Source organism: Rhea americana, unplaced genomic scaffold (assembly GCF_003343005.1).
Source record: "Rhea americana isolate MKP2758 unplaced genomic scaffold, rheAme1 scaffold_63, whole genome shotgun sequence".
Classification (NCBI taxonomy): Eukaryota; Metazoa; Chordata; class Aves; order Rheiformes; family Rheidae; genus Rhea; species Rhea americana.
In genome coordinates, this window is record NW_028186790.1 from 2,784,272 (window position 1) to 2,807,535 (window position 23,264).

Here is a 23,264-nt window from a genome sequence, read left to right on the forward strand (position 1 = left end):
GATGAATTTCTATCTTGTCATCAGACTTCAGGAGGGTTTGATCAGAACACAAGTGGGAGTGGAAGATGCTCATAAATAGGGCGTCGCAAGTACAACGATAAGCAAAACCTTCAGGGCACGCTGGCCGCCGTACGAAGTGGCTCCATGACAGCGCTAGACTGAGCTGCGAGCGCTCCACGAGCTTTTGGCTAAACCAAGGGTCTTGTAGCGAAACCTGCACGGTGGATCGAAAACGTGAACGCAGAATGCATCACTGCCCCCGCAGCGCCATCCCCGCGGGAGGCGGCGGTGGTCCGAGCGCCAATGCGCCTTCCCGAGGCCGGCGGCACTGGCGGTCTCCGCAGCGCCTGCAGCTGGGCTGGCAGCCGGGCGGTTACGTGTTAGAGGACTCGAGCTCGGGTGGCCGGGTTGTGCTGCCAGAGGTGTCATCTTTACAATGAGATGGATAAGTGAGAGTCCAGATTAGTCATGGTCAATTAGGAGGATATCATGGCACTTCTTGGAGCAGGGTTATTAGTGTGGGTGKTTTGGCCACCTTCCAGTTATATTCTCCCGTATTCTGCAAGCGCTTCCCCCTGCTAATGACTCAAAACCACCATGTAGCATTGTTACTTGCTGCTGAAAAAGAGCGACRTTTTATTCCAGCGTCGGCTGCACATCAGTAACGGTCCAAGTGCTCTGCACGTATCAGTTACACTTTAATGCACACAGAAAACCTTCATGTCATAAACTGCTACAGAAATTATTGCTATTAGTCTGCTGCTGCCGTTCTCATCAGCTGTCTGCTGAGCGTGGTCCCAGCCCCACGTCTCCTTCCAGATACGCTGGAAGATTYAGGCTTTCCCCTCCGGATAACAGGCACTTCCAGCTGCGAACGCTGCCTGCCGAAAGACCAACCTTCCTCTCTGCGCGGCCATCAAGGAGCCGTGCTCCGTAATAGCTCCGCTTGGGAATATCTGTCCAAACAAGCTGCTCTCCAACCCCTTCCCGTGCCTGGAGTTACTGCTAACTTCGCAGCGAGGAAACGAATCAGCCGGGGGAATCCACGGCTGGTGCCGTACATCAGCGATGCCTCGTAGTTGAGCACGGAAGTCACCGTGCTCCGCTGTTTGAGAACAAGGGCTGATTTAAAAACGAGAGGAAAAAAAACCCACAGACTGACCCTGTTTTTGTTGTGCTGTTCAGCCCACATCTAAGTTTTATTAAAGATTTCCATTCGGCAGCACCATCTAATAAATCTTACTGGTTAACAGTCAGAGGAGGAAGAAGAAAATGCTTCTCTGGTGCCTACTGGGAATCGCTGGTACTAAATTAGCTTCTCTGGAATCACTGCTGGCACCATCGTGCTGCTGCCGTTACCCCGTGGAGGAGCTCCGTAGCACACTCGCATTTGCATGCCGCCTGGATCCTAAGCGAGCAGAATATGGAATTTTTAACCGTACACAGAAGCCCATTCTGCATTCTTTTTGCTCATGGAAAAAAGAAAGCCTTGAAGGGCAGCATCCGGGGAAGGGAGAGTGCCTGTCTGCAAAGAGAGGCCTTCCCAGCGCCGGAGGGGAGGCCTGTTCTGCAGGGCCTCCAACGTCCCGCGGCGCARACGCAAGCTGCCAAACCGGGGCCGTTTGGCAGACGTTCGGGAAATGCTAAACACTTTATTCGCCCTCGGACGTCGCACGGAAGATTTTCAACGTTGATGTGTGAAATCACAGGATTTCAAAACACACCAGGCGCATGATTGCTCTTCGCACGTTTGCTGCTGTCCCTCGAAGGGTTAACTCTAGGTCAACACAAATTCCTCATCGACTTCCACGAGACCAGGCTAAATCTGAACACGTGTGCTCAATTTGCTCTGGTTGTGAGCTGGAGACCTGAACTATTTATTTATTTATTTATTTWTCATTAAAAGTAGTTTGACTCGATATTAAAACGATTTTAATGGACGTCTGTGTTTTTACATACGCTAYGCAGAGGATATCACACGCATTTCTTTCCTCCGYGCTCTGAGCAATCAGACTGACTTGCTGCTAACATGGCAAAAACAGCGCAGATAAAAATACAAGCGATGCGGTCAAGGTTTTCCCAGCAAATTTGGTACTGAATGACTCCTGCTGTGGGGAGGACACGAAGAGGCAGTTAATGTTTAAGTTGTTTCGGCTGCTGCTTTTGAGCCGCGGTTTTTGTGATCCACGCTAATGAGCAGACCGAGGAATTCACAGATTAACGACGAAGGTCAGAAGGGATCTCCGCGTGTAGTTAATCTGAGTTTGTGTGTACGCAGGCTGCGGACCTTTCCCCGGGCAGCATCTCTCCTGGAAGCGTATCTAATCTTATCTTAAAAACACCGGACCCGAGCCCGCGTTCCCGCCCGGCCCGCGCCAACCCTTCCCGCGCTGCGCTGCGAGGGCAGCGCGGCCGCTGCGCGGGGGGAACTTGCAGTCGCTCTTCCCAAACGTGCGACTTTTTGCGCTTAAAACACTGCCCTGAGACCATCTAACTGGCGCGCGCGGAGAACCGGCTAGAATAACTCATACCTCACGGGGATTTTTGCCCCACCAAGTGCTGTCACCTGCAAGGTGACACCCACCCTGCCAAGGGCAGATTTTCTATTACCGAGATTGTCGGCAAAAATACTAAACAGCACCGAAGAAAGAATCGGTGCCTGCTAGTGATGGCCTTGCTCAGTGATACCATCTCATTAACAACTACATTTTGAGATCTGTCAGCGAAACAGATTTAATCTCTCTAATGTGTGCCTTGTTAATTCCCTATAATACCCGCCAAATGCCTTGGAGAAATCACTGTATATTACAGCAACACAGTTGTCTTTAGCAGCCAGACATGTTTCACTAAAAAATCCCCTGCAAAACAAACCAAAAAACCCCCCCAACTTCACCCCCCAAAAAACAGAAGACACCAGGTTCGCTTGGCAAGACTCACCTTCCAGGAAACCTCACGGACTGCTGCTCATCACAGCATTAGCACCTCGTTATTTGCGGATGGAATTCCAAATTAATCATTCYGTTATTTTGCAAGGGACCAACACGAGGCCAAAAGAGACCACTTAGCCTGATGTTGATCCTCTGCAAAAATTAATTACCACTGTACTAAAATCCTGCCTTTCACCCGTTCAACATACGGGAAACACCTTGGCAGGGCCCTGAGCTGTCTGATTCCCCCGGAATTGCAGGAGCTATTAAAAATCGACAACGGTGGCTCAAACAGCTTCTCGGCTGGGTCTCTGCAGACTCCTGTGTCCAAGATGGCCAGTTTGCCTCATCTGAGAATTTAATTTCTGATCTGTTTTCGCATCCTTCTTTGCTACGAAAGGTAAATGGTTTTGGTCCACCCACAGTTCAATATGGAATCAAAACTTYTTGCTTCCTTCCAAATACAGAATCCACGAAACAGTTCCATATTACACTTTACCACCTCATCAGCCTCAGCTAGCAATGGATTTATCACTGATTAAGATTGCAAATTTGATCCTAACAGGTTTAAAACGACCCTTTTTTTACTTCTGTTGGCTATTAATACTTCAYTGGTTCCCTTAGCTCCCTTTAGCAGCAGCCAGTTTTTAACCTATATCTCATATTCATTATGTTAACCTCCCCCTTTTCCTATTTCCATACATACTGATTTATTTAGCTTTTACCACAGCTTTCACATCTCCTTTTGAATTAAATATTTTTCCTTGAACATTTCCTGGTAAATCTAAGAATTTTTGAAACTCTGCTTTTCGGAAACCAATTGGGAAGCACCGAGCTCTTTCTTTTTTTGGTTCCTCTTCCACTATAAATGTAGGTTTCCAGTCCATTGGGTTGACCTTTGTTTTAGGCTTTGGAAAACTYTGCCTTTGAAAGTTTGAAGCTTCTTTTTTATTTGACTGGTATTGTAAACTATTTCAGCAAAGCAAATTTATTGGGAACATCATCATCACCACTGCCTAAGCAACAGATCATTTTTAGGTCCCCAGTTAACTCTCCTTGGTCTTCTCCTGGACCACTTTTCAGAGGGGGTTGTGTGTGGAAAAAGCAGCTCTTTGCATTAGAAACCTCGGGAAGTTTTGCTGCCGGCTGCGCGAGACACCCAGCTAAAGCCCCCAGGTTGAAATCACCCACGGCGATGCACGACCTCTTGCAGCATATTACAGATRCTTAATTAACAGGTATTTGCTATGTTGCAAAAGAAAGATATTTAAAGAGCAGTTCACACTGGTAATATTTGGGGCCTGTAACGAACGTGCAGCAGCCGCTCAGGCCTCACTTGGCTAGGACAGACTAGGAAGCCGGAGCGTTCACGACTACGACTGTGGCTTGCCAGGGCCAACCGCATCCGCTGCGTCTTTCTATTTTTCCATCTTTGGAGAAAAAAAAAATAACAGCCCAGATGCTGTGGGGATCCCCTCTCTCCAACTTCCCTTGCGTTAAAGCAGAGGACGGGCGAACACGGGTGCGGGGACCCCGGCCGAGCCAGACTCCTCGCATTCCTGCCCTGGGAAGAAAATTCGCTCCAGCAGCCAAGAGAGGGCGCTCCTTAGATTAAAAAAAGGAAGGAAAAAAAAAAAAAAGGAAAAAGGCAGAAAATGGGGAAAAGAGAAAAGCCGAGCAAAAAAAAAAAAAAAAAAAAAGATGTCAACAACTAACCGTGCTGTCTTGAGAAGGAATTTTCTGCTCTCTGCCAACAGTAAGATTAAATACAAGAAAGCAAAGCAAGGAGGCGTTTATCCGGCTGGAGACGGGCGCCGGAGCCGTCCCGGGGCGGCAGGTCTATTTTCGGCACCCGGCCGCCGCCGCGGCACCGGCGGGGAATGACAAACCCTGCCGACGCGCAAGGGGAGAAGGACCYGCTCGCTGTCGGCGCTGGCACCGAGCACTGCCTACGACGAGGCAGTCTTTTTGCTCTCGGTACCACTAACTCAATCCCTTCTAAAAGGCCTTTCAGTTCGGCCAGGGCCTGCATCGGGTGCCAACTTTTATTTCTGTCATCCAGTTTGTTAAATCTGTGCCCGGCATCGGGGAAGCAAGCCCAAAAAGCGAGCAAAGACGCCGCATAAATAATAATTAACGGCAGCACGCGGTGCTTAATCGGCACTTTTCTTTCAAGGATCTTCCCACTATTTAGCAACAAAAAAAAAAACCCAATTCTGTATTATGGCAGGCTCCCATACAGCCTCTGGTTAGGCACGACAAATTACAGAAAACATTGCTAATGTAGCCCGAACGCCAAGAGGCAAATGAACCGCAGCAGGATCCTGGAAGGGCACTTTGGAAACTGCTGCATCCCCGAACACATGCAGACAAACCCACGAGGAAACCGCCCACACGGTATGCACCTCCCTTCCCCTGCCCCTCTCGCTCTTAGGTAGCATGAGTTTCTTTTTGAGCAGAAAAAATATTAAGGCACTGGTAATTCAATTTGAATGGTTTTTCTCACCTGCAGAACTGCCTGGAGTGGTTCATGTTGGGACCTGCTTTAATATTGCCTTTCTCTGGGTCATAGATGGTGGTTGCTCTTGCATAAGCTCCTCCAAGAATAAAGATGAACCCATTGAGAGTGACTGCAGGAGCATATTTGTTATCTGTCAATRGAAAGCAACACCGAGATCAGTTTTAGGCTCAGGTTTGGAGACTGTTTTTTATTTATATATTCCCCTTATTTACAGATAAGTCACGTTTCTCTAAACCTCCAAGGCTAGGGGAAGAAAAATGAGGAAATCTTCCTTGCTTCTGTTCTTCCCTCTCAAAAGTTCTCAAAGGCACTTTTAAAGTTCCTCAGTCCTTAACTTCTGCCGGTACGCACCTCCCGCCAAACTGGGAAAGCGCAATTATCCCCTCGCAAAGCCTAATGGAGTCGCCCTGAAAGCTCTGCTCTTACATACCAAATTAACATGTCAAGCTGCTACAGAATTTTGAATTGCTGCAAATTTTCGCTCAGAYACTTTCCCACTTCGGAGCAGCAGCTCAGTACAGGAGAACCCACAGTGCTGAGTCCCACTTAAAAAAAAAAAAAAAAAAGGTAGATTCTTCTTTCTTAYATGCCACACAACCCAAAGGATTTTCTGACATCTGACTTCCCCCTGCCCCTATCYGTGCTTCATCTGTCATATGAATTCACCTACATTTTTAATTTCAGGTGTCCTGCACTTCAGCAATGAACTGTGTGAGCTCCGGGTTTCCAATTAAGCAAATCCCTTCTAAGTTAAAGCAATGCTTGAAAACTATTGTGCTAGMTGCAGATTGATTAGAAATATTTGGTAAAGCTAACCATAAAATTATTGAACAAAAAAAAAATCCTAATTTAATTAGTTGACTTGTCCCGTATGCTGCTATCACACCATATGCACATTTGCACGTTATTAAATGTTAGCCAGTTGGGTTGAAATTTCTCAGGATRGCGTCTGTCTTAAGACAGTACATTTTTTTTTTTAATCAGCATTTCAGCAAAGCCGATCAACAGTCTTGGGGAACAAAAGAAAGGAAAATACATTGCTTTGCTGTAGKTAAAATAAATCTCAAAATTAGGTCTCTGAGAACCACTAGTACCGAAGCACCTTGGAGTGTGAAGCAGACATTTCCTGGGTGGCTCGCCTGATGTCATGGGACACATCTTTTGCAATGCCTAAAAAAAAAAATATCCCAAAGAAGCTATATATTTAAGCGTCTCCAAAATCTGTGCTATTACGTGTTCAGGAAAGGTTTTGGCCTCTTGCCGTGCCGGGGGAGAGCTAGCGGCACGCGGTCCGACACGCTGCCTTCAGCCTCCCGCGCGCTGGCAGGCCGCCTTCACCGTGCTCTTCCTCTCTGCATGACAGCGTGGGGGCCTACAAGTCCCTCCTGGGTTTGCAATTCTGTGACTGCATCATTTTACACAGACTGAGATGGGCTTAAACCAACCCCAGCAAGTTCACTTTTGGCTTTCTCTTACCTCTTGCATGACTCCTTTGTAACCCTGAGGCTCTTGTAAAATCATCTTATTCCATTAAACATTTAATGAAAAACTTAATTTGACAGGAGTTAAACAAAAGCTGATGTACCTGTCAAGGGTGTGGGGGGGGCAATTTCCTTAACTGGACTTTGAGTTGATTAAACTAGAAGCAAAATAATAGTTTTATGCTTTTGTCTGGAGGATGATGGTGCAGCACAACTCAGGTTGGGTCTAGGGGATGTATGGGGTGGCAACGTGGAGCGTGAGAACAGGCAAAATGTGTTACGGGTTAAAGCTGGGCTCCTGTTATGCTGAGTACAGGCATATGTCAAAAAACATGGATGTATTAGGAAAATGTCATTGATCCTTGGGAACAGATGGGAAGAAACTAATTCATCCAGAAAATAGAACAAGGAGTATTCAGTTTCTTCTCAGTGCCACTAAGTCACTATAATTCATCAGAAGGACTTATCTGTCCTAACAACCCGTCTCACATCCCTTTCCAAATCAGACTTGCATATGTGACATTTTTTCCAGTTAAGGAACACATCAGAAGTTTTCTATATTTAATTAGCACGCATTCCTGTTTTCTTTTCTTTGACTAACACTGTTTTACAAGAAAAAGAAATTCTCCCATAAAAAAAGAGCTCAGAATTCAACTCTCAAATCTCACAGGGAAATTATTTGGGGCTCCCTCAAGGCAGAAACAGAGACTTCTCAGGAGACTGAATCACTGACTTCACATTCCTTTTTGTGAAAGAAAGAGAGGGAAACCCCTTGGTTATTTTCATAGTGACATTCTTTTCTTCTTTTYAAATAAGCAGACATACTGATTTTCTTTTTCCTTCTTTTTCTTTTTCTTTTCCAAGAGGCAATCATGTTTGAGTCTCATCAATTTTTCAATACATCACCTATTTGTTGTCTTTTGACTGCTTTTGGCTTTAGCTACAATTTCATAAATTGATATAAACTAAGTCTGAGATAGCAAAACAGGGAAATCTCTGCTGCTTCTTTCAGAAAGGGAGAAGTTCATAGCAAACAGTCTCCTGATCTTGATGAAGATACGGCAGAAAGACATGAGGGAGACCCCTCCAGAGACAGGCAGAGAGAAAAGAGCATACTTTATTTTTGCTTTGCTACAACACAAGCAAAAATTGTTCACAGATTCCGATGAGCTTGGAAAACTCAAGCCAGCATTCTTGCAGTCTAAGCATGGATGGCCATGGTCAACCTTCAACCTTACTTCATCCCTGGTACTACCCATATCCTTCCCTTCCTTATTGTCCTTTCTACCCACGACTGTCCATGAGGCTCTGCAGCCTCATGCAAACACTCAGCAATATCAACTTCTGTAACTGCTGAGTGTCTTTAACATGCTAGTAGGACAAGACAGTTGGGGAGCCTAAATTTGCAAAAGCATGTGCTGGTTGGGCACTTTGGCCAATGGTACTGGGTGTGCMTGTGAGCCCCTGCGGGTCAGAGGATTACCACGCAACGCAGGCAGGTTTTCTGAAACGCCTGCTGGAGGGGAGGAAGACAGGTGAGAGGAAAAACGGAAGCTGAGAGAGGTTGCAGAGAAGGGGAGTCCTCCTTCCCCAAAACTAAATCCAACTGTTGGGGCTGTCACACACTGCAATCCATTTCACCTGGAAAAGCTCAGGTGGGATTTGTCCAGGATTGCAAGTGCACATGAGATTAAAAGGTAGAGTAAATGTAAAGGAGATACTAGATAAAAWGTAGTCTTCTCTCCAAGTGGATAACATCATAACATCACTATACTTTACTGTTGGCAAAGGAAAATACGCAAGTATTTCCGTTCTTCTGGCGAGAAGTCATTCCAGGACGAGGTACTCACTTGAACACAATCCTTGAGCTGGAGGTGTGATTCATGTGAGGTTGATAATTTAACCGACCAATGTGCTCCTAACTTCCTAACAAAAATGTTAACTGTGTTGTGGTTTTTTTGGTTCTTCTATCACTCCATGCATTAGATAGCCCAGCACCACAGTTCTACTTTCCCTCCCATGATTACTTRGAGATCTTATGTTGTCTTCCAGTACAGTACTTGGCTGGAGGCTGAAGTGGCATTAAAATGAATGGTGGCAGCACTTAATGTTGGAAAAGGGTTACTAAAACAAAACCAATCAGAACATTTTTATCAGGGGCATGCCACCAGTCAAGCTACAGCTTCACCTAAAAGGTCTCCAGCAGACTGGGGGCAGATACACGCACATGACGAAACGGGCTGGAGAAAGAACACTAGTCAGTAGAAAGTAATCTGCTTTTACGAGTAAGTGCCTCTTCCCCCCCGCCGAATAACAGGCAGACAAGCTCAAGGCTGGTAAGATACCGTCCCTCGGCAGCCTGGAGACTGCAGTCTGATCCTCAGCACAGCTTGTGAGGCCAAACCGCAGGCTGCAATTAGCAGCCGGGTCTCAGGTTTCGGTTGTTCTGGCAAGGTGCTGTCACTGTGGCGTGAAGCCACCGTGAAACCCATGCTCTCCAGGGAACGAGGAGGGAGGAGAAAATGGGGGTGAGGCGTATGCTGTTGGCCATGCGGCTCTAGGAACGGGTCCCACAGGTTTGGCCACAGGGGCGATGCAGAAAACGGGAAGAGGAGGAAGCCAGGCCACCGCTGACCAGAAGGAAGGYGATATGCCATGCTTGTGCAAACAGAGAGCTCCTTCTCACGCTGGCTGGGTTCTCCTTACTGCACAACAGGTCACGGTGCCCTATAATGCCCCCAGTGACTGTGAACTGACAATCTTCAGAGGCCCAGAAGTCCAGCTGCAAACGCTGTATTTTGTGCGCGTGTGTGAGGAAATACTCTTTCCAAAGGAGTAGGCTCCACTTGCARTCATGGTTCAGTTCTCAGCATATTTACCAAGGAAATGTTAATGAAATGAAGCGCTCGCCAGAACGAGGCGATAAAAGAGAAGCAGGAAGTGACGGAGAGGATATCCAATAAGCAAATAAAAAACAGTGACTTTGCTAAGTAATAGGCAGACTAAATATCTGCAGGTTACACACACCGAAGAGCGGGAGAAATCATTTTGGATAAGGAATATGGCATATATGGAGAAGAAGTGGAGACAAAGGTAAGAAATAATCAAGTTTAACACTGAAAAATCCTAAGAACAAGTTACAGGAGGAAAAAACATACTGAAGGAAAAGATGAACACTCGTTGCTTTAACACTCCTAAGTGACAGCAGGCCAAATCCATGGCACTGGCATGGAACTGTCTGTCTTGTGGAGATGGACAAGCCAAGACATACATCTCACTTCTCCTGTAAAGTCCAAAAATAAATTCATGGGAACGATTATGTGTTTTAAACAAATAAGCCATGTAACAGTGCAGTGGAAGCACACAGATGCTGCTAACATTATTTTCCAGATATTTCTTGCATTCTCAGCTCTTTGCTTGTCCAGCTGAGGTTGGACACCTCACTAAYCAGTATGTCCTTTTAGACATTTATATGAAATGACAAAAACCTCAGAGACTGTCCTGAGTCCTTTTGCTACAGCCCTTGGGACTGAAGTCTGACTCATCCTGCGCTGTCAAGTTCTTAAAAATACTGAAAACCATCCTGGAGGGCAAAAAATGCCAAGCACAAGTATGTTGGCTGAAGAGTCAAGATGCCTCTCTTGGGCAGCTTGTTTGCTCTTTTTGAGGCCCAAATGTGAATGGCAACACCTTGTTTAACAGCTGGAGCTCTCTTGAGAAAGCAAAGGTGAGGAAGATGCAAACTTATCCTTTGCTTGCGCATATGCTTAGGGCCATCAGCACCCTCCCTTCCAGTCCTAAATGGACTAAAGTTGTCTTCATGGAAAGAAAGTGCTCTATATTGTCAAAYTGGGCATCTTGGTGGTTTGCAGAGTCTTGTTATAGGAACTGCATTTTTTTACCCTCCAAAGAAGAGTTYTTCCTTCCACTGGAGTCAAAATACACTCATTTCACTTCTTATAGCAAAAATAAGATTCCACGCAGTACGCTCACCCCATCCATGGGAGGTGGGTAAGGGCTTGCTCCACATAGTCCCTTGCCTCTCAGCAGGGCTGATGAGCTCAGCACTGTGCTAACACAGCCACACGGCTCTCTCCTGGCAYGGAGTATGGACAGAGCAAGCTTATGTCTGCACACCATGGACACCCCCAATACATCCACAGTTGAGAGGAAGGGCAGGACATAGCCAAGGGATGCAGGGAGAGGCAACATGCTCATGCAAGTGTATACATATGCATGCCTCTGTGTGTATAGAAATCTCCTCAAGCCCTTATTAAAAAAAGAAAAGATGGATGGGTGTAGGCAATGAAAGATCTTATGGTTCTTCCTGAAAAATCTCGGAGTCAAAACTGTACTGTGGCTCCAAGCTCACTACACGCCCGGGAAAGGAGAAGAATATTTTTAGGCAGGCCCYGCTGGAAACTTGAAGGCTGGCTCTATTTCTCACCAGTGCCAGTCTTCTCCAAGGCAAGCCTGAGCTGCATATCGCAGGCACACAGCTGGGTCTCTGCACAGTGCTTTCAGGAGCACAAAAGAGGCAAGACCCCTGGTCCAAAGCCCCAGCAGGCCACTGTCATCCCCCCGCACTCCACCCCATTTCTCATGGCTGTCTGCCTGCCTCTTTCTTCTTCCTTTGTGGGAAGGGTTCAGCCCATATGGCAGAGCAGGGCCAGACAGCAGATATAAGCGGACAGTGGATATGTGCTGGAAGGGAATTTTTACTTCTCTGTCCTGGTGATACTGCAAGGACTGAGTTGACACCTAGAGCAAACTCCACAGTTCCCTCCATGGGTAAATGGCATGGTAAGGAACTAAATTTTTGTATTAGAAGCTAGAAATGCTCATAGATCTTTGACCTCTGTATTTATATAGTTCTCACTTGATTTTAAATTTTAATAACAGTGATGAATAAACATTATTTGTTCTTCTTACAAACCAGAAACGCTAATCAACACTTGTAATTCCACCAGTGCAGACACTGACTGTTCAAGGTAGCAGAAAAAGTATATTTTAGTGCCCTGGCATGAAGGCACAAAGTGAACTAAAACACAGTGACAAGATAATTAGGCTTACAGTCACTGACTTCAGCACGGCTATGGCCATCTTGTTAAATAAGATAAACCTTGGGAGGCTGGGCATGGAATACATTTTTAGCAGAGCTATATAGGACAACTTAACAAGAAGCGGAAAGGCAGGCACTGCAAGTATGTAGGCTAGGTTCATTTACTGTCATAGGACTTTGGCTCAACAGCAACAAATTTCCTACAGCTAGGAACATGAGAAGGGGACACGCAAGGTGGTTTACTAACCATGTGCAATACGAAGGCCCTGGGAGGCTTCATTACCTCCCTAATATCAAGCTGTGGGCTATACTGCCGCAAGAGCATCTGCCGGCTCCAAAGTCAGGGAATAGAGAAGTGCGGCAAAGGATGAGGAAGTGAGAAAAACCATCTCTCCAAACATATATGTATAATCAAAACTTGCTCCTGCCCAAAGGCTACTGCAGCATCCATATGCAATGTGCCAGGGACCCTAGTTTCATTCCTACTGCACAGGAATCCACATCCCAACACCTTATAGCAGGTTATGGCTAAAGAATAAATAGAGACTGAGGGTGAGTTTGCTGCTTATTCTTAGAATAAATCCAAGCAGAGCAGAGGCTGAGCTCCCTCAAAGGGCTATCAGTCCCATCTCCTCTCTGTTCTGCATGCACAGGATTTCAGCATCCAGCTGGTTTCAGCTGCGTTCAAGTTGGCCTAAAAATGCCCCTTCCCTTTCCCATGGTCATTGCCAGCACGGCCTGGGGTTAGGCTGGCACACAGCACTCCGAAGGAGACGGATCTGCTGGGTTCAAGCATGTACCATGCTGCAGCCAACTCACCGACTACTGTAAAATACCGTACTGACTTGAAGCAGGTACTACTGGTCTAAAATCCTCTGGAGGCCTTGGATACTTTCAATACCTCCATCTACTGCTGAATGTTTGAGCRTGCTTGAGGTGWTTTTAAATAATCCATTATCCTTTTGGAGGTTAAACAGGTTTCACTGATCTCTGGAGTGACCTTAAACAACAGAACTAGCTGTCAGATGTCTCAGTTTACTTAGCTCAGGGAGACAGCTGAAGGATTCACAAATACTCACAAAAATACCTTAAGGCTGTCAAAAGCACCCCAGGAATGATCATATCAGAGTTCACCTCATCTCCATTTTATAAAAATCACTCCAAGACTCCCTTCTACTCCTTCTTTATTTTAAATAAAAGTTGACTGTACTGCACTTGAAATATCATTTGGTTCTTGGGGAGTATCTCAGAAATACAGATGATACTACAGTTCTTCTAGAGCTGCAGAAATAAAAGTATATTTCCACCATTCCCGCAGCTTTTTAGTGAAGATCAAGGATCACATCAATCCAGTTTCCCAGGCATTCTCCACTGGGGTGCAAGTTTTCAGGCTTTGTGGTATTTTACTTTATTTGCAAACAAATTGGCATTATTTATTTCCCAAGAAATACACCTGGCAACTCARTATTTCACCATATATTTTATGCCTTCAGCTTAACTAATTAACTTTGTTTACACCAAAACCCCTACCAATACTATCTTACAACTTCACCAGTGTCTTTCAAGTAATTTTGTTAGGAAATAGTTCAACCCATCTCTGGATGATTCGGATGATTTTTCCAAGCACGCACGGTGTTGATGCCTGTTAGACAGTATAATAAGTCCAGGGAATGAATTCTTAGCTCCTGTGGCACTTGCACTAGTTTGGTAAGGGAAAGGAATACCTCTTTGCATAATGCATTCATTTTTTGCAATATGCTCTGAGTACCGGAAAACCTCATACTGTCAGTCAGCGGATTAAATGAACAGCAGCAGCTGGAGCCATGTGATGGAAAAAGTCGGGAAATAGGTTTGTTTGCTCTGCTGTATTACATAAACATGACTTTTGCTGGTTAACGCCCTCCCGCTGGGTGCTTCATGCTGCATCATATGCATGTCATGTTATGTTAGGCTGGACACAAACAGCAGCAAGAGAGGAGAAAAGCAGCAACGCTGTCTTTGCARGAGGAGCTATAGCCGTGCAGGCACCAACCCCTCCAGACTGCTTCTACTGGTAAACCCCAAGAAGAGATTCATAATAATTGTAACAAGCTAAAACAAAAAGGACAGTTTATTTTAGTCCTTAGGATATGCTCTGGCCTCACCTGGCAGTGTAACTGTAGTTCTGTAATTTAAGTCTTGCTCCCTATACTTGCCCTACCAGGATGAATACTGAGATTATATATCTTTTGAACAAGCGACCTCATGCTCCTGCTCCAGCCACTTGCACTGAGCATGGGGACAGCTCAGCCCTTCCTCTGCAGCAGCGACTTTGTGCGGCTGAACCCTTCGCCCTGCTTCCCAAACGGCCTAAACACCCCGGGGAGCAAGAAAGCAGATACRTTGCAACCTGCTAAGCACTATGGTAATTTCTGAAGGGAGTCTGCACCCTCTAAATTACTACTACTTTGGAAAACTTGCGCTCTTGTCTTGCTCTTTATTCTGTAAGATATAAAGAGAGCCCTGGGGCATCATAAACATGACTAATAAACACAGTTTTAATAATCCACCTGTCTCGGGATTGCAGACTGTGAAGTGTGCGTGACTTTGAACACCACAGATAAATTCCTGTTAYGAATGACCTCCACTTCCTACAGGACATGAGGCACTGTAACAAAAAACATGCTAATAACCCATTAACTGACTGCTGTTGTTTTAAGCATGAAACAACACATGATGTTAGAATGAAGTTTCACTGCACTTTGTGATTTCTTTTGGATCTAAAATTACTAGTTGTCCATGTCTAATAACTGCTTTCCTTTCTCTTCTACTTTGAGCTCATCACTTCTGGCTGATAACTAGCTGTATTAATGAGTGACAATTGCCTTCAGTAAGAAATCCAGATAATTGCCTCTCTGGTATAATATACCCTGCATGCCTGCCAATTTGTTACAAACGTCTCCCCCTCTCCAACCCTTTTGCTTTCTACAAAGGCATTAAAATACCTGTAGCGCAGAGATTGCTGTCACAATATGGGTTTACGCTGACAACGCAAGTGCCTTACCGATCATGGGCGACTCTATAAAACTCCACGAGTTAGTCTGAGGGATGTAGGACTGCAAGACGCCCGCCGCTCGGCCGGCTTCGTTCACCCCGCCGAAGACGTAGATCTTGCCCCCGCAGACGGTAGCGGCGGCCGAGTGCACGGCCTTGGGCAGAGGCGCGATGGTCTCCCACTGGTTCGTTATCGTATCGTACCTGAGACGACAGCGATCAGAGTGAGCTGAGATGACACAGCCACGGGTAAACAGCAGATGCAGGAGAGACAGGCAGAGAAAGCGGGCTGCGATATAACAGAGAGGCAGTTTGACAAGTAGAAAAAAGCAGAGGTGGAAATGTATCTCCTAATGCCATACAAATCCAACCACTTGGTAAACAGTGTAATTAATGCCTCTTCTGAGCCTTTAAAGCATTGATAAAAGCCCAGAGAAAGATGGTTCTATTTTCTGTATATGCCTCTCAAATCCCATTATAGTCCAAGCTAAAGAAACTCAGGACATCTTTGTTGAGATGTCTTCCACTAATTAATTTCTATTAATGAGTATACAATGAGATTATTCTTGCAAATCAGTGCAGTGATATCCAACAGCAACCACAGGCAGGCAACTGTTAATGTACTTGAGTAGTTCGGCTTGTGGAACACATCTCACCTGCAATATAATGCAACATGATAGCTCTTTTTACTCTTGTTAACTGACCAGTGATGCACATTTTGTGCTAGAATAAGTTGCTTCCATTTAATTTTGACTGTGCACACCAAACTACTGCACTCCTGTCCAAAATGCTGCAAATGTTAATGCTGGAATAAGATTTCACCATTGCATCCCTATTTGACATGAAGCAAATAGAAAAGAGTATGCATTAAGCTGCTAAATTAGTTTTAAGGTCATCAGTATCTGATTTAATTAAGCCATTGACCATAAGGGATGTGCAGTTAATAATCCATGGATGAAGATTCATTTTAGACAATGTCACAAGTACAGATGCCAATTTTTTTTAAAGATAATGTGGCAGGGATCCAAATAACTGCTGTAAAATGAGTCTTGGAGACAGTGGAAAGGCATATGAATTTTAGGCTTCAATATTTCCATGTAATGGCATAGTCAGTCAAATAGGAGTTTCCTGAGTAGTGATTATTCAGAACTGTTGACTGCAAGAACAGAAGCCCTCATCATCCATTCAGGGCTTTTGCTCTTGATATTAGCGATATGCAATATGCAAACATTAAATGAATCCATGGCCAAGAATCCATCTGTAAAAAATGATTTAGTGACTGGGGAATTCTGCTTTTGTAACATCTCTCAAATTCTCACTGCCCAGAGCTGAGGAAAATAAAARGGATAAAAGATGTAAATGGCGGAGATAGCACAAAATAAAATGCTTAATGAAGATGCCTTAATAGCTTTTCAAACAATATAACTGAAAATAATTAATATACCCATAAAAAAGAAGAAAAAGCAAGAGGGAGGTAAATTTTAACTAACAAAATGAGGAAAAGTCCCTCATAATGAGCACAGACAACAGCATTTTACAATGCTCTAAATTAGCTACCGAGAAATTAAAGTCATCTACAACAAAGTGATCAAAGAGGTGAACTATAACAAGATTAAACAATATYGTGCCGGGAACATACAAAGGGGCATACCTATATTGGGCTAATTTTTAAAGTTTGACACCAAAAAGACAACTGCAGATGAATGTTTGACTATATAAAAAGCTCTTAAATGTAAGGCACCATATGCTGGATCTCTTGTATTTGCCCACAACACTCAAGGCAGTACTCACTCCCATCCTAGCAGATATGCAAAAATGTCACATAATATAAACAGTTTCATATACTACTGTTGGGTTACACTTTGCTAATACATCTACTTCAGTTATTTTGGGTTTGGTAATTTATTTGGTAATGCCTGTTATTATTGAACGAAAAAATGGTTAAGGAATTGGTTATAATTGGTTCAAGATCRGTCAAAGAAATGGAAATTTTTGGAAAACACTGATCTAGTGTTTTCTAATTCCTCAGCTTCTGGGATATAAGTTGTATCCGTYGCTTGATAGCTATTTTCTCCCACTRTCCCCTGTGATTTAGTACTATCCAGAGTCCAGAGTCGTTTGCAGCCARCTGAGGAGCTCTGTGGTGGAAAGGTGAGTAGATGTGCTGCCTTCAGCTCTGGCTGGCAGAAATACCTGGCGGATCACAGTTTCTGAGACAGATATATCATTTCTAATGACTTCCTGATCCTTCTAATGTGTTTTCAGGAGAAGGAGGGATTATAGCTTCCAGATCTGTTGTGGGTTGGTTGTGGGTGAGGAAAATGTTTGCAGGAATGTTGGAGAAAGATTCAAATTATAAATAGTTCCTTTTCTGGATGAATTTCACTGTTGGGATCCCAGGCCCCATACACCCAGTTTTTTACCCACCTTCGCGGCTCTGTGTTTATCTCCTAAAATGAYAGAATTGACATTTCTGTCTCCTGCTCTCCTGTGCCTGCCATGGGGAACCAAAAATGTCAAGTTTCACCTCATCCACTGAAAGCCAAAGGCTGCAAATCTATTGGATACGAGTGCAGACGGAGGAGYTTAAAGCAAATGTTCTTGTCCTGAGCATCCTTTGGTTTCAAAAACCTTCTCTGAACCATTAAGCAGATGGAGACTAGCCCTTGTCCACCTAACACAGGCACCTAACTTGGATTTTGTATAGGTCCAGTAAAGCAATCCTCTCAACCAAGGGTCTRAATTCCCCCTGGGGTCTAAGATAAGACATAGGTGCCTTTAAGGCCTCCTGATACCTAATTTCACTCCATCCATCAAGTCCTTCAATCCTCCGGGAACTTGTTCCTATGGTTCATTTCCTCCTTATAAAACTGTAGACCTGATTTCTAGTCTCAGTTTGTTTTGCTTCAGCTCCCACCCACTGGATAGCAATTTTTTTTCTTGTTAGATTATAAAGCTGTCTGCTATCAAATATCTCTCCTCCACATACGGACTTGTGGAAAATAATAATGTCGCCTCTTAACCTTCTATGGGAAAAACTAAGTAGTCTAAGCTTCTTAAGTCTCCCACTGCAAGGCAGGTTTCCATCATTTTGGTTTATCTCCAATCAGCTCTTAATATGTTCACACAAGGATTTGCACCAGATTAACTAAACTGGTTCAAAAATGAATGAAGGTGAATCTTCGCAACCTTCCAGGGTAGGAAATAATGACAGCTGCTTCGCCTCTCCACCCTCTGGCCTTTCCACTTGTCACGCCATCGCTGGCGTTGCCTTTGCCCCACCGCCACTAGTGCTAGGAGGATCTTCTGCCACCTTTAACACCCAGTTCTACCCTGCAGCCAGCAGGGAGGGAACTGATTTGAAAACTAATCATTCTGATCTCTTCTCATTAGTCCATGTTTGCATTTGATTCCCCTGTTTGAAGCCATAGATGGAGACTTAATGGGAGCTGGCTTCAATCCAAGTAAAGGTTTTTCTTCCCTCTCCCTTCAGCCCTGCTGTATCCACCACAAGGGTTTTCATTTGCTGAGCTTGTGACTTCAAGGACATCTCTCTTGGACGTGGTGGACCGGCTCTGCGGTCCTTGCATGCTACGGACTCGAGCCCCCTTTCGCTCAAGGCCCTTCCACGCCTGCCTTTGCTCCGAGCTCAGCCCTCGCAACCCCCAGCTGTGGCCCGTTCCCGCTTTCGGCACGCGCGGGACCCGGCCTGTCCCGTCACACGTACCAGGCTGCGTCGTCTCACCTGTCCCTGCGCAGCCGCAGTGCTCTGGGTTGTGTGTTATTTATACACCGATGAGGCAGCACGTGCTCTGAACCGGGCAGAAACACAGCCCGAGGCGGGGCAGAGCACACTCAAAAATAACCTTGCCAGTTGTCCAAACGTGCCAGGACTTCATCTGCGGGCATGATCCTCCTCTGGCTTCCCTCTTTTTGTTTAGCACCTACTTTCTCGTTCTTTCGCTACGACCTCAATATCTACASCAGAAAAACCCTTCACTTCACGCTGTGCCATTTGCTTCTCTGCCTTGTTGACTTTTGATCTCTTTAAATACCTGAAGACACTACTTCTTCTCCCAATGCAACCTCTTAAGTTCTCTCCTTCTACATTAAACAGCCTTATGAATATCTTCATTTATTCCCATTTATAAAATCCTTACATCGTGGTCAGTATCTTAGAGACAAACACTCCAGTTTCTTATACATTATTTAATCCTGTTTGCAGGAAAGCTACTATTTAAAATAAAGCTGCACAGAGTCATATTGATCTGCTCTGCAGATGATTCACATGATGTTTAAAATCATATTACAGATTACTGTTTTTTGCCTTTTCTATTTTCTTCCGACTCTTCTGAGGAGCTTAATAAACTATTCTTGGAAAAGGCTATATATTTAATTTTCTTAAGCCATCAATAAAACAGTGGGTTCTGAAGCAGTTTATAAAGCCTATAAAGCTTACTTTTACATTTCATTTTTTCAGACTGTCTTCCAAGTGCACACTGCCAGCTGAAGTAATCTCTCAATTTTAAGACAATCCTATTGTAGAAGTGCTGTCAGGTCAAGGGGATTCATCTCCTTCTGTCCTTCAGACAGATAATAACCATAAAGCACCCACATTTCCACACGTTCCGTCACATACATTCGCTTGTCAGCATATGCAGTCTTTTAGGCTCTCAAATTGCATGTATTACAAGGCCCGTCCATTATCTGAAACCCTRCTTCGTGGATCCACTTCATTTCCCCGCCTCCTAACTCCACTCATATCTCACGAGGAGACAGAAAGTGTAATATGCTCTCGCCGGATACCTAATGACTCGCTTCTTGCCGCACGGAGACTTGCCGGAGGGGCTTGATTGAGAGCTGCCGCCGCTCTGTTATTCCCCTAAATATTCATTCCAAAAACATAACTCTCCTCAAACGTATGCCCATGCATATTCACGAGAAAGGCCTTATAATTCAGCCAGCCTGGCACTATATTTTGTTTTAACGTGAGTAATGAATTACTCCTACCTGTCTGCTTGTTACAGTCCTGTAATATTCTCTGTCAAAATAGAGTTTTACTGTCTCCTCACTGCCGAATGGCAGCTAAAGGGTAAAAATCTCAATTCCACTGAAGTTGATGGGAAAACACCTGCTGATTTAAGYGGCACCAGAGCTTCTCGTGCAGGCTGCACCCTTCAGCAGCAATGACACAACCGAAAGCGTAGACGAGGGAGCACGGGAGCTAGTCCCATAAATCATTAGGAATCCAGCGGTTCCTATTTGCTTTAATGCTTTCTAATAGTGCAGGAGATGTATTAGGCGCAGTCAGGTAATGGCAGGTATAGTTAAGATGGCCTGACATCATCTGTTTAACAAAAAGCCAAAACAAAAACATCTTTGTCAAATTTTAACCATTTAGAATGAAACATTCCAAAAAAAAGCCAGCAAAAAACAGTGGAGAACAAGAACAAAACTGTGGGAAAATGCGATTTTCTCTGTCTTCAAAGATCTGCTTTGGTGAGAGACTGCAGCCTCCATGCCCTGGGCCTGCAGACTGGTGGGGAGTGATGGACAGCGTCTCAGTGTCCCATCCAAAGCTATAGCACAATATTCAAAGAAATGCGCAGCCCAAATTAGCTGGTTGGTCTAACTGGGAAATGCTTTTGCCTAAAAAAGTGCAAGTTTGCTCAGTGCAGCTAGGAAGGCTATATTTTCCTCACCTGCATTTTAACAGCAGACTCCTGAAACATCCTTTCCAACACACACACAGGCAGCTTAAGCAATGACATATTTTGCTTCCGCAACTCCCCACAGTCATCTTAATGCAAACAGCAGAAAAGAAAACATCCAAAAAATTCTCTCCTCTCTTGGCATAACCCCAAAGAGGCCACGCTGCACTTTTTCCAGTGCCGCTTCTCACAAGTCACTTCCTAGACAATACCAGATTAATTATAACCACGGGTTTAACAAATCCCCGCGATGAGGCATCCTCATTGTGGCAGAGACAGCGTGCGCCAAGACGATAGGGAAGAAGTCTACCACTCGCCCTCCACACAGTCTCTCGGTGCCAGATTTGCGAGCAGAGAGGAACAGGCAGCCAGGGCCGCGTGGGAAGGGTGAGCACCCAGCCCGGGGCAGGGATCTTCCTGGCCCCCCTAAGGGACCGTCCGCTCTGCGTCTTCCACGCGCTTTCCAAGYCTGCAACAAGTGCAAAGCCCTGCAGACGTGCTTCCTTCTGGGAGCACCGTGACTAATTCCCAGGACAGGTCTATCCTGTGCACTGAACTAGGCAGAAATGTTTTGGAAAAAAATAGTTGGTCAYATGCTTAAAGATTGCACCAAAAAGTAGATATACATAAGGAAACTTCATTTTTTTTGCATTTCCTTATTTCTCAAGTATTTAGCTTTGGCATATTAATGAAGTTCTTTTAATTTAGCTATTCCTACTGAAGATTTGCATGTATATACTTGATAAATACTGTATAAATGGAACATAAATGTTGCAAAGCTAACATTAAGGAATAACAGAATGAAGGCATTGTTAATCCTTCCTTTTTGCAAATATTMTTTTTTCAGCAGGGCCTTCATAAATCTATAGTCCTTTTTTGGATTCCCTGTTTAAGACAACTTTTACTGAGATCTGCCTGCTCCAAAATCTTGCAGATGAAGTCAGCACTTAAAACCGACAAAAAGAAAAATCCTCACATTTTCAGCTGCCAGATTCACTAAAAGGAAAAAAAAAATCACAAAAACATATCACCAATCTATTGTCACAATACTTCTGTAAGTGTTTGGGTAAGGTGAGGATTGTATTTCTCTTTTTGGAATTTTTATATTCCATTTCAAAGTGGTTTCTATTTTTTTAATGAAAACATTGATAAGCACATGAAATATTATGGTCTTTACTGAATGTTATGGTTGACATGAAATGAGTTAGTTTTGGAATTCTCTTTTGTGAAATGTTTCTTCCGTGTTTTTGTTCCTTTTCTTAAGTTCCATTTGATAACAGCAATTTTTTTTATACATATATATTGAGCTTCTTTTTGAAATGAAAATTTTCCATTCTCTCCTGTCTCTATTCAGCCCCTCTCAGCCAAGAATTCAAAACTGTTTCCTTGTCTTGGTTGCTTTACTGTGAGCTTGGCAGGTCCCAGCTGGAGGGCAGGAGCACCGCGAGGAAGGAGTTGCCTTCCAGCCAGGGCACTTCACCAGGAGGGTGTACGGGAGAAATCTGCTTTGCTGATGTTCTTTTTTATATTAAAAAAAAATGTGATCTGTAAAGACTTTAATCAGTCCTAAATTCAAAGGAAGTTTGTTAATTCATTGCGTAATCTGTGTAATGGGTCCAAATAAGCTGAATTTCTCTTTTTCCTCCCCTGAGCGAGCCATCAAATAAACTGACAGCTTTCTGCTTCAGTTTTGAAACAACGGTTTTCACTGAAGCTTTAAAAGAAATCTAATCCTGCATATTTTCCTCCTTCCTTTGCTGCTATAAAAGCTGATTTTAACACATGCAGTACATTTGACTTGACATTTAAAAGCAAAAGTATCCTTTAGCATGGCATGAAGTCAAAGCCACGGCAAACCGCAGGGTTTTTTCTTTTACCTTTCCACGTGGTCAACGTTGCCGGCCACGCCAACCCCACCAATGGTATATATTTTCCCATCGTACACCAGGCTGTTGTGTCGACACCTGGGGACCGTCATCCGGGACACGAGGTTCCAGTTATCGAGCAGGGACATGTAACACCAGACGTCGGCAAGCGTGACGCCAGACTCCATGCCACCTGGTACCGGCCGCGGGGAGGAGGAAAGAAAAGGGGAGAAGTACGTGAGATCTTGGAACAAGAGCAGCTTTGCGCGCAGCAATCAAAGCCAGTTACAAAGTAAAAACTCTTCAAATGACATTTGACTAATTAAAATAAATCACCCTCAATGCAGAGCATCTGTTCTGATGATGCATATCTGTGTCACTTATTCATGCATCCCAAAGGCGCTTTTTTTTAAAAAAAAAAGAAAAGAGATGATACGAGGAAATCAAGATGTCAAACTAAGAGGGCCAGGTACAGAAGGGGATAGACCCTTTCCAATGTTCATAAATAACCTCTAGTCTATTAAATTACTGCAGCACGTGCTAGAAGGCGTCAGGATGCAGAGCCCGTCTTGGCTCGTGAGACGCAGTCCAGCCTGACATCTAGAAAGCTCAGTGCAGTGATGGGCTGAAGCAACACATACAGGGGAAGAATAAAGCAAGTGCT

General features: G+C 44.4%; 1 protein-coding gene across 1 annotated transcript in view; it reads right to left on the minus strand.

Annotated features, from left to right (window-relative positions):
• KLHL29 (kelch like family member 29) overlaps positions 1–23,264 on the minus strand; it is a 362,303-nt gene that overhangs the window by 7,072 nt on the left and 331,967 nt on the right. Inside the window, exons 11-13 of the mRNA XM_085320322.1 lie at positions 22,613–22,793; positions 15,035–15,228; positions 5,434–5,578 (exon numbers count right to left, since the gene is read on the minus strand). Coding sequence (XP_085176448.1) covers positions 5,434–5,578; positions 15,035–15,228; positions 22,613–22,793 — 520 coding nt within the window. The remainder of the gene's footprint in view (positions 1–5,433; positions 5,579–15,034; positions 15,229–22,612; positions 22,794–23,264) is intronic.